Source organism: Cygnus olor, chromosome 4 (genome assembly GCF_009769625.2).
Source record: "Cygnus olor isolate bCygOlo1 chromosome 4, bCygOlo1.pri.v2, whole genome shotgun sequence".
In the NCBI taxonomy this organism is placed as follows: domain Eukaryota; kingdom Metazoa; phylum Chordata; class Aves; order Anseriformes; family Anatidae; genus Cygnus; species Cygnus olor.
The window spans coordinates 18,195,267-18,207,723 of NC_049172.1; the positions used below are offsets into that span (position 1 = coordinate 18,195,267).

General features: G+C 35.0%; 1 protein-coding gene across 6 annotated transcripts in view; it reads left to right on the forward strand.

Annotated features, from left to right (window-relative positions):
- Nucleotides 1-12,457, forward strand: part of SLC7A2 (solute carrier family 7 member 2) — a 50,039-nt gene that overhangs the window by 33,756 nt on the left and 3,826 nt on the right. For 3 of the 6 annotated variants that reach the window (XM_040556949.1, XM_040556946.1, XM_040556945.1), the window contains 8 exons: nt 872-1,037; nt 1,596-1,732; nt 2,399-2,621; nt 5,237-5,376; nt 8,927-9,029; nt 10,224-10,429; nt 10,735-10,901; nt 11,914-12,022. In XM_040556949.1, the coding sequence (XP_040412883.1) occupies nt 872-1,037; nt 1,596-1,732; nt 2,399-2,621; nt 5,237-5,376; nt 8,927-9,029; nt 10,224-10,429; nt 10,735-10,901; nt 11,914-12,022 (1,251 nt within the window). Of the gene's footprint in view, nt 1-871; nt 1,038-1,595; nt 1,733-2,398; nt 2,622-5,236; nt 5,377-5,781; nt 5,919-8,926; nt 9,030-10,223; nt 10,430-10,734; nt 10,902-11,913; nt 12,023-12,457 lie in introns of all 6 variants that reach the window. The other 3 variants (XM_040556950.1, XM_040556947.1, XM_040556948.1) reach the window with 2 other exon arrangements.

Sequence of the window (12,457 nt, forward strand, 5' to 3'; positions counted from 1 at the left end):
TAACTTCTGTGTTATGATGAGATAGCAAATGTCTCATTAGTGGAGGCAGAAATTTTTTAGACATTATCTTGAGAGGTGTAAAATTTTCAGAGTTAATCTCTAGATAATAAGGGAAAGCATGTATGTGTTCTTAGTGGAAATGCTTACAATGCAAAGAAGCCAGGGTGACTTTCCCACTCTATTTAATTTTTCTTGATCTGCTTTCTGCCTGCTGTTCCATTAAACTATTAGTATGCTTACAAGTATTACACAGTAGGACCCTGATGGAATAACTTTCAGATCATTTAAATGCACTAGTCTGCAACCTAAGGCACGCATATTTTATATCAATCTTTTTTTTCTAGAACCTCTGTGAATCAGTATTTATGAACAGGAGGCGTGCATTTCTTCTAAAGGTTTTGTTAATGAGCTAGGAAATGGGACTCTTACTCTGAGATGGATATGCTCTGTAAAACTTAGATCAATAACCTAATTTGTTCAATCTAATAATTATTTGTTCTGTGCATAATAGATTCTATCAAACTGTTTTTAGTAAGCATAGATTTTTGTAGCTATTTTTGTTCCACAGCGTGAAATAGAGATATGAACTCAAACCTCAGAAAAGCAATAAGTAAAAATTGCTCAAAATATTTTAAAATATTTCAAGAGTACAATTAAAGAAAGTTATCATTTAATGGTTTCCAATACACTTTCCTGTCGCCGTGCTACCAGACAGTTTATTAAATTTGTGCTACCACTTTTTAAAGGTGTAAAATCTACTTCTGTTTTTTTTAAGTGTTATTCATTGTACTGGTATGTATATTGTCTTGAAAATAACTTTTTTCTTACTGTATGTGACTGTTCACATTTAAAAATTATTTTTATTTTATAGGTCTATTATCTTTTGGAGTAAAAGAATCTGCATGGGTGAATAAAATTTTCACTGCTATTAACATCTTGGTCCTACTCTTCGTTATGATTTCTGGTTTTGTGAAAGGAGACGCTGACAACTGGAAAATAAGTGAAGAATATCTCATAAACCTTACTGCAATAACAGAGTAATTACTTTTTAAGAGTCAATTTACTTGCTCATATTCCAAGCAATTTTCTGTTATACTTCCTTTTGTGCTGTTGCAGGTGTTAACAGCTCTGTTGATGGGGGTGATAAGCGCTTTATGCCCTTAAAAATATTTTTATTTTCATGTTTGTAGTTTCCTAAAAAGTTTCCTAAAGTCTTATTTTGACAGTCTTGTCTGTAGCTATTTGAGAAGTTACTGGCTTCTTTTCTTGTCTTTAAGCCATGTATTAACTGCAGAATGTGAGTATGACAACAACAGATTCCTACATCATTAGTATTTTAATACTTTTACCAACAAACGGTAAAGGGGGTAAGGTGATAGTTACATGATTCAGGTATTATTCCACTTACTGTTATTTTTGTCATACAATTTTTGATGTGCAAATGTCTTCTCGTACAGTTTTGTAAAGCAGAACTCTGTCTTGATGAGAGCATTTTTACATGTTTTTCCAGAGTTGCAGGGGAGGAAGATGTATTTGTTTGTCCTACCAATAATAAAAACTAAGTTATTTTTCTGCTGTATTTTTGTTTTTCATAGGAATTTTTCATCCTATGAGAATGTGACCAGTATATATGGGAGCGGTGGCTTTATGCCATATGGTTTCACAGGAACATTGGCTGGTGCTGCAACCTGTTTTTATGCTTTTGTAGGATTTGACTGCATTGCAACAACTGGTATAGTATTTATATGTGTCTGTGTGTGTATATATATATATATGTGTATGCATAATACACCTTTGGGGGTTCCAAAACAACATAATCTGCTAACTGTCCTTCCTTTGCTTTGTCCTGAAATTTCTTCAGTCCATGAAGAATGAGTCTGAGTTCATTCCTGAATGTGGCTATCATCCTATGAGGAAGGAGGAGATTTTTCTTATTTTATTTCGATTCTAAATAAATTAATTGTTGCTTAAGTCTGGGAAGTGCTTAGTATATTTTTTTTTTCTGCCCAAATCATATTAATCACCTGCGGATTGTCTGAGATAAGATCTCTCTCCTAAAGGCTGGCTTATATATGAATGGTATGGATTAAGTACTTAGAACTTACAAATTATAGGAAAATAACTAGAAATGATGGGGTTTGACTACTGTGAATATAGAATGTATTTTATATCTAGTAATTATGCCTCTGTTTTTTAATGCTATTTCTGGCAACAAAATATTGAGTTATACACTATGTCAATGAGCTTAATTTGTGCAGATTTTTAAAATTGTATTACAAATATGGTTCTGAGTGTTTAGACTTACAAAAGTACTAATTTGTGTTCATTGCTATATTTTAAAGCTGAATGTAATAGTAAGAGTTTGTGGTGTTTTTTTTTCTTTTTTTCCTTTTTTCAGGAGAAGAGGTCAAGAATCCTCAGAAAGCCATACCCATAGGAATTGTGGTGTCCTTGCTTGTCTGCTTCATGGCCTATTTTGGGGTTTCAGCTGCACTGACTCTTATGATGCCATACTATATACTAGACGAGAAAAGTCCTCTGCCAGTAGCATTTGCATATGTTGGATGGGGTCCTGCAAAATATGTTGTAGCAGTGGGATCCCTCTGTGCTTTGTCCACAAGGTAAAGACTTCGATATGCTAATTTTCTCTGGAAAAGCTGATGGGTAATATAAGACATTTAAATATACATTCATGTGTTCATTTTGAAGGCTCACTTCATGCAAAGGATTATCCGTAAGTGTTATACGCACGTTTTAGACTTAAGCAGGTCTTGATGACAACGTGTGTGTTAATTTATGTTCCTTTTTTAATCTGTACTGTTATTTGACTCTACCTCCTCGACTTTTTACCCAAAAGTTCTTTATTAAAATAAGTATTTTCAGACATATGACCTGCAAGTTTTCTCTATTAACTGTTGAAATAAACCTCACACATTTTGTCCTTTCTTGTTGTCCATTCCCAAAGATTCAGCAGCTTTATGAGCTCTGTGTATTTGCAGGCAAAACTGAATAGTCAGTTAACTAATTCCTCTCGTCACCTTCATTGCCTGTCTATGTTTTTCTCCAGTCTGTCTTCTGACATCATCCCTTCCCGTGATTTTCCTGTGGGTATTTGAGATGTAGATTATAGCTGTGAAAATAGGATAGTTTATTCCCCCTTGTGAAACTGTGGATGCAGCCTTAGCTTAGCATGTTATTTTGATTAAAAAGATCAGGGAAAGCATGAGATATATTAGTTTGTCTTCGTATAAGTTACACTCCAGTTGTAACGTGGTATCTTTCATAGCATAGAACATTGCTCAGTGCTTAAATTTAGGGATAGTAGAATGCTGATGCCAGTCTTCTACCTGAGCTTTTTAGGTAAGGAGTCATTCAAGTGATCTTCAGTGATACAAATACTGGCTGGCTTTCCACAAAGGAAAAAGATACGCCTGCTTAAGCAGGAATATCAACAGTACTCTGAGATAACCCTGGTGAGCATCAGCCTTTTGAAGATGACCACAGTGACTCTGGACAGTGATTTAAAGGAAAGGAATATTTTGACGTAGGAGGTGACAGAAAGAGGAAATAGTTCCAAAATGACAGAAAAAATAGTTCCAAATATACATAAATTATACAGCTGACTGAACAATGTCATATTTATGCAGTTTATTCTGGGATTATAGCTATATTCTATCTAGTTGTCATACTTCATATCTAGTTGTCAACCCTTCAAACCCCAGTTTGAAGGGTTTTACTGCAATTTTGCCCGTTATTGATAAATATCAATAAAAGTGATACGGTGGAATATATAACAGTGGAAACTAGATTAAAGAAACTGATACTGGAAAACAAAATTAAGAGAGATGGTAAAACACTGTTTCAGAAATTTGAACTGCTGTCCTCTTTCTAGTGTACTTTGAAGTATTGTATTTCCTTGTATGGAAAGGGTAATCTTCCAGTGTTTTTGTTGACTGATGTCGATTTAGAACAAATCTAAGGAAATTGTATTTCATATTCCTAAATTTAGAGGTATAATTAACCAAAAAAAAAAAAAGTTGGGATAATTGCTTTTGGTTCATATGGTTACCTCTTACCATATTATGTTGTGAACTTGTTTCCTCTGGGTAAAGACGTTCATTAATATTTCCATTATTTATGTGAATTCACTTAAAGAGGGATAGCATAAATAAATTTTACAAAGTCAAAACAGCAGAAATTTAGCTGTGGACTTTAACAGTATCCTTACTCGAAGAATAAACTGTCATCCTAATTCAGGAAACATTCTTTTTTGGAAAGAGCATTCATACATCAGTTCATGTGCAATGAAACTTATTTTGTGTGTGTCTAACCTAAATGCTTGTGTCTCATGAGCATTACCAGAGGTACTTAGCATCTGTGGTACATAAAAGCTGGGCCTTCTGTAAGTGGTATAATTGATTTCCGAAGTGACACGGGCAACCATTCAACTGGTTAAATATTAGTATGCTTGCTGCAGAGGTTATACTGGCTATGGATTTGCTTTTTGTCCTTTAAATGTTTTTGGTTTTCGTAATTATAATTATTTCACTCTGAGAGAAAGAAACCACCTAATTTAAGAAGTCTATCTAAAAAGAGCCTTGAGTTATCAACAGTTTAAAAGCTTTCTGTGTGCTGCTAACAATAAATCTAAAATAATTACTTTTACTTCTTCCAAAAAAGAAATTATCTCAATGAAGCTTGGCTTGAGGTGCTTTAATTGAAAGAAATAATGTGCCCAAGTTAACTTTATGGTGCTCTCTTTGAATTACTGTTAATCAGCAGCTTCACATAGAAATGTAGAGCATAAAAGATGCTGCTAATGCTTATTGATTTGCTGCTGCTGACTGACGGACTTTTTCCAGGAATACTAAAGCTTAATTGCATAGTTAGTGTGACCTGGAACATGTTCCTTGTCCACTAATGCCCAAGAACTACAGTGATGGCAAGAGTTACTTTGCTAACCTGAATTGTCACTAATGAAGCAATTCTATTACCTAAGTGAAAAACAAACAAACAAACAAAAAACAAACAAACCCCAAAAAATCAACTTTAAATTGAAATATTTTTTTTTCCTGTGTGTCTGATCTGTAGTATCTTGGGCTATGGGGCTTTCTGGTGTTGTCTTACAATCATAAATTTTGTTTCTGTACATGCCATTAACATTGTTTATCTTTTCCATGATACAACTCTGCATGAACTGCATTTGCCATGTTGCATGTGTTTGCTTTTTATTCAGTCTTCTTGGATCCATTTTCCCAATGCCACGTGTAATCTATGCTATGGCGAAGGATGGGTTGCTTTTCAAATGTCTAGCTCAAATCAATTCCAAAACGAAGACACCGCTAGTTGCTACTCTATCGTCTGGTGCAGTAGCAGGTGAGACTAAGAGTTGATCCTTGTAAAGAAAGGTGCACTGCTAAATGCGTTGCATATATGGAAAATGTGCAAAATATATGTGCAATTTTGATTTGCTTGTGACTGAAATGACCAAATATGACTGTCACCAGGTAAAGTAGGCCTACTAGTGAAACTTTTCTCTGCCACAGATTTTGTATTTGTTGGTTAATCTCAAGAGCTGTCATCACCTAGGTTCAAAATAAACAAACCTTAAACACCACCGATCGACCAAACAAAAAATGAGAGCAGCAAAACAGAGCCTAAACCAAAACTAAACCTAAACCCATTCACTCTTCCAAGCTTTCTTTTTGTGTAGTTGGGTTTACCAGTAAAGCACTGTGCTTTTAATAACGTGTATTTGAACTATACATTTTTCTGTTCTAGTCTTCTCGGCTCTATGTTCCCTTTGCCCCGAATTCTGTTTGCCATGGCACGCGATGGTTTACTCTTTAGTTTTCTTGCCAAAGTGAGTAAGAGGCAGGCACCAGTTTCTGCCACCTTGACAGCAGGGGTCATCTCTGGTAAGCTCTCAAAGCCCGTGTTTCTTAAAACTGAGATTTAAGCACTCTATGCACGTGCATGGTACTTGATGTTTTTGAAAAAGGGCTGCTTGTTAACTTCCCTTGCATGTAAGGTGGGAATAAAATTATTGAGTAATCAAAGGGTGTAAGAACTCCGAATCATACCAATCATCGTGGTGGTACCATCCTTAATGTCACAGAATTCAAAATGATTTTTTTCTTCTTCTTTTTTTTTTTTTTTTTTTAAACATTGGTCTCTTGTACTGTGAATAAGCTTCTTTCTTAATCTAATCACTTAAGCTGATGCTCTCCATACAGGGTTTCCTTGTTCAATGAGCATATATATATATGTATATATGTGTCACATCTATGAGGTGGGAAAACAGCTATCAAGTTTTTTTATTATGAGATGTGAGAAAAAAATCCTACATTTGCAACAGGATCAGCTTTCGTGTAAAATACATATGTAGATTTTTTCATTTTCTTATTTTGGTACAAGCTTACCAAATTATGGTTGAGGGCTGTGTTTGTGTGTGTGTTGGGGTTTATGTGTGCATGCACATATGTCTGCATGTACACACCCACGTATATTTTAGCAAAACAACATTTTGGGAGCAGCTGCCAACTGTTATATTTTGCAAAGAGAAAATTTAAACATATAGCACTTTCACTTTTGGCCATGCTTCCTGCAGAGGCACATGTGGTTCTGCCCAAATTTCACTGTGTTATTTCAGGGGGATGTCTAATTATCCCAGAAAACTGGAAGCTCTAGAAGCATTTAACTCACAGGCAAATAAATGTCCGAAAACTAATTCAAACATAAAAGACATGCCTTAAAACACTTAACAACCTTGGCTACAATTTTTATCAGAAAAGAGGTTCAGAACTGAGACTAAAACATGAGTTTTAATTTTACTTATTATTGACTTTTTCCTTTATAATAATTTGCAAATGCAGTTATATGGGATAGAATTAACATCTTTGCCTGAAATTATGGTGATGAAGAGAAAGAAAACCGTGTTACCCAATGAGTAACTGATGGAGGTAGCTATACAGCCCTGACTATAGCTTTGCAATAGCAGTCACTTGGACTGCTTTTAGACAGTTTGGGGAATTTGGTGTGTGAACAATTTACCTGCAGACAGCTTTATATATTGCTGGAGGAGTATTTTTTTCTTTTATTTTTAAAAGGATGCATATTTGGTAATTTGTGGTCATAAATAGTTTTGCCAGAATAGTTACAGATGTGTACAACAATTCCTATTATCTGACCTTCCTATTAAATCCTATCATGGATAGTTGCATAGCTTTAAGAACTGTTCTCCTTTACCCCGTTAGCCTGTTAAATGTTTGGCCTCAATTAAAATTATCAGGTCAAGACTACAGCTGAGTCAGTTGTCACATGCTATAATTGTGACTTACCTTTTCACATACTGTAGTCATGATTGTGAAACTCTGCACACAGGGAAATGTTTAGTTGACAGGTCAAGGTTCCTTCATCGTAAATTTGTCCACCATGGTTTCTTACAACTTCAGTAGAATTAAGAGGGGTGAAAAAACAATACTAGGTCTTTTTTTCCTCTTACTCAGAAGCTTACGGGCTTTTTTCAATGATTCTAATGTGTAAGAGAAAGTTCTGGGCTACAAAGTAGTGTTTTGAAGCTAGGATTTGAAGTTAAACATAGCTACTGTATGTTAGGTTATAATAGGTTCTGTTCTTTGCTTACCTACACTTTTTTGAGTGTGCAAGGCAGTGAGGTATTCAGAAATTTACGTCATGGATGAGGTAGTAACGTCTTATAATAAATGACATCCACCCTCACTAAAGAAGATGGGACAGTCTTCCTTCCTTCATTGAAAGAGGAGACTAGCAGATGAAATAACATGTCTGTAACACAGCAGTCTTGCTTTCTGGAAATCACATTTTGCTGTCTCCTTCAGGATCAGAAAACAGGGGAATGCATGTTGCTGTGTGTTTTTCCATTTATACACCCATCTACAAATATATTAACAAACATAAGATAAATATTAATATATAAGTACTTCTGAACGTAGAAAAGTTTGTGTGCACGTACACATACAGTGTATAAAGGCTACATATGATGGTTTCTTTTGATGGTGAGGTTATTGGTGATTCAAAAAATTAAATATTTTCGGATTATTTCTGTATCTCAATAATACAAATATTTTAAGATGTTTTTTGACCACATGCATCTCAAATCAACTAATTCTAGCCTTTCATTTGGTGACAATTAATTTCAATTAATTGTGCTAATTTCTTTATGAGTGCTTTGTGTCTGTGTGCAAACAGCATAGACAAAGGCATTCCAGAATCTCCAAAAGAAGGTGGCATTAGCTTTTATAAATAACTGCCATAATTATTCACAATATCATGGAAATTTCTGCCCCTGATTTCAGTGATCTTAAGAATATTAATTATTGTGATATTTTGCTGTCTGTCCTAAAGGCTACTTGAACTTAACTGTTTTTAGTAAGATAATCATTCAAAAACAAAACCACTTATTTTATTCTAGACAACTCCTTAAAGTGTCTCTTTACACAGAGCACTTTCTGAGACCATCGCTTTCAGATGACATACTGGGTTGTATCATTGTTCCCCTGCTTTGCTGTGGGAGCTGTCCTCTCAACTTTGATGAGATTCTGTTGCAGCATCAGAACCTTATTCTATAAAATTGTATTTTAATGTGTCACCATTCAGCAAGGCATGTATCCAAGTACTTATGTCCACATAAGTCCAATACAAATTGCTTGATTATGCAGCATGACTGTATGGCCCATCAGCGTGATATCCATATGAATGAGTTTCCCAACAGAAATTAGGTTCAGGAATGTCGGCTGTGACTTAAAATATGTTTTTAAGGATTACCATAATTTCACTTATATTGCTGTCAGTAAAATAATTTAAAGTTACACTGCTGACAGAGGTTAAAATCTTGACTCAGTATATCAGCCTCATACAAATTTTGCATTTTCTTTTCTTTTTTTAGCTGTAATGGCGTTTCTGTTTGACCTAAAGGCTTTAGTGGATATGATGTCTATTGGCACACTTCTTGCATATTCACTTGTGGCAACCTGTGTCCTCATTCTTAGGTGAGTCAAAAAGACCGTTTCTATTTTACTGTGTTTTGGTTTGTGTTGTTCACTACCTAAACAGAGGTGACATTTATAATATATGTTTTTTGCTGGATAGCTACATATTTGAGAGCTATCTGTTTGTGTATAAATGACTACTAAGAAGTTGAGATCCATCAGAGAAAACACAGATTTATTCTCATATCAGTATAGTAGCTACTCAAATCAAAGCTTCATGTGAAATCCAGACACCTTTTATTTTCCAGGAGATGCATTGATCCCAGCATCAGTCCCAAAGGCACTAATGAATGATATTTTGAATAAAATCTATGCTGTGCATCAGGCCTATCACGTTGTGGGGGCTATACATGACAGATCAGGTAGTTGACAGGATGACCAAGTTAAAATAATTGCTTTGTATTGCCCTAGTCAGAATTCAGTAGAGAAACAACAGACAAGTGTTTCAAGTTGTGGTAGCCCTAGGAGAGAGTATAAATACTCACTCTCAACGAGTGAGATTATAAATAATTGTCAGTTAAACTCTCTTATCTGTTCTCTTTGTAAAACAATTGAATAATATTGATATAGCTTCAGGCCATCTCTTTATTTAGTTTGTTATTTTTAAATTAAAAAGTCAGTGCTTGTTACTTACCGTATGAGGCTAAATTGATAACTTTGAAAACTATACAGCTTAAATTCAGCTCAGATTCAATGTTGCAATAGTTTACTCTTTAGAGAAAACCATTTTACTCCATACAGACTTCTTTAAAGAATGTATTTTTAAAAATGCACTTACATTCTAACAAAGAAGATGTAAAATTTGAGTTTATGCCAGTTAGTAGGCCCCATACTGGAAGCAAGGCAGAATGAACTTGCCACTGTGGAAAGAAGCTTCCCTCCCCTTTCCCTGCTATTGACCACCAGATCCCTCTTTTTGTATAATACTGGTCATTTATTTGACCCATTGGTGCATTCATATAGCTTAAAAAACTGCCAACAAACAAACTCAGAAAAAAAAAGTGAATTACCATTATTTCTTTATATATATTAGTGACTAATAATATGCTGTTGCAGTACAGTTATAAATTGGGAAATTCTGAATCTCTGTTGCAAAGCATTTAGTACTTAGATGCATTCCTAGAGGCATATTCCTTCAATTCCCAAAGTATACTTAGTACTTTATTATCCTGTTTGTTGTTTGGTTTTGCACAGGTACCAACCCTGTTTAACCTATGAGCAACCCAAATATTCTCCAGAAAAAGCAGCTTTGGCTGCATCAGAAAGGGAATCTGCAGTTAGTGAATCACAGATAAATATGATACAAGAGAATCACTTCAGTCTTCAGAGCCTGATCAATCCATCCAGTTTACCTACAGAACAGACTGCAACTACTGTTAACTTTTTAGTGGGTCTGTTAGGTAAGTTTTCAGCTGTCCAAGCTCATAATACATTAATGTAAATAGCAGAATTCTATCACAGACAAATTTAAAAATCCAGTAATAACATAACTACTTTCAGTCATCATTAATGCATCATTCTGGAGAATGCTTTTTTTGTTTCTTGATTGATTTAATCTGTAATCTAGTGTGTTTTCCATTACTTAATCATTTTCATAACATTTCATACTGCAGTTCTGCTGTCTTTCTTCTTAAAAGTCACTTCCTCTTCAATGCAGAGATTTAGTGACCTCTCTCCTATTTCCATCATTTTGTTTTTCACACAGCTTTCTTGGTTTGTGGCTTGAGTGTTCTCACTACATATGGGACTCATTTCATTGCTAACTTGGAGCCCTGGAGTATTGGCCTTCTTGCTGCGTTGGTGGTGTCCTTCATAGTTACCATTCTCCTCATCCAAAGGCAGCCTCAGAACCAGCAGAAAGTGGCCTTTATGGTGAATAACATAATAGCTCTAATGAGAGGTTTGGGTGTATTCTAAGAACTGGGAGAGGGGCAGAGGGAGACAGAGACAGTCTTTTTCAGGCAGTCTTTCATTACTGCACTGCTACTAGTGTGTTGTTTTTTTTTTTTTGGTGAATGTAAGGGTAGTGGATGCTCACAGCTGAATCATCAGCATGTGTAGGTCCAGTCCAGATCTTCTCAGAATGAGAGAAAGTGTTTTGCTGCCCTCAGATTGAATGTGTGACATGCGTAGGAGCATGGCTGCGCAAAATGGGTGTAACTATTGGGTTGCTGTTAAAAGTAGTGGGTCTGACAACACAGATCTTCTAGCTATTCCTTCAGACACATCCCCAAAATTCACATTGTTGAGACCCAAGGAATTCTGATCCTCAATTTAAACACTTAGACGCTGCAACAGGATTCAGAAACTGATCAGTGTACAGACAGCTTGTCTGTGTTGTGTGCAGTGATTTGGACCACAGTATAGTTCATACCTCCCAGAGTATAAGCCTTTCATTTTGAGCTTTCACTTACGTTCCAAGACCTACAAACTATAGAATAGTTTGTAATGGACTATTTAATGGAAATAATGAAGTACAGTGATGAAAGTGAAGGAATCTGATAGAACAGCGGGGTGGTGGTGTGCAATTTGGAAAGAAGGGATAAATATATATATAAAGATAAAAATAATACTTTTCAGCTGTACATCAAGGAATTCATTGGTATATGTTCAGCACAAGCTAGAAAACTTTTCCTCACAGCCTTAGAGAACATATTTTAAATATAGCTTACTTTAAAAGTCTAAGATATATAGAAACTGGTGGTTAAACACAGCAAAAAAAGAAAATTTCACTATACTTCAATAAGAAAATGTTCCTATTCTTTTTTAGTGAGAAGATGTGTCACCTCTAGTTCATGTTGTATAACTGAAGTATGGCATTAATAGTGCAAGCATGCAAAAAATAGTATTTAATTTTACAAATATTTTAAATATTTCCCCTTAGGTTCCCCTATTACCATTTTTACCATCATTCAGTATCCTGGTAAATATTTACCTGATGGTACAATTAAGCAGAGACACTTGGATCAGATTTAGCTTCTGGATGGCACTTGGTAGGTACTTCTGCTCATTTCAATCACCTCCTTTGTTACGACTGATGAATCCTGTCTCAGATAATTTGATTCTCTTCCATTAAATATTGGAACAAAAGTCTGTGTTTAATAAAAGTCAGCTGATATTTCTAGTAATAAAAACAAATCATGCCTTAGAAGGGGTACATATACGCAACCAAAACTGTAAGTATGGTTTTGAGGTAATAGGAAGAATCAAAGATATAGGACTAATTCCAGTAAGCCACTAAACTTTTATTTCTAATAAGCATAGCTAAAATTGTGCAGAGACCTGTTTGTAACAGTTTTCTTCCTGCTACATCAGTCATTCTCATTCAAGATATGGAAAATTGCATTGATTTTATTTAGTCATAAATCAGAGATAGTAGTTTCCATGGCCTATTAGAGCAATCAGTTAAAGCAAAAATTATGTACTGG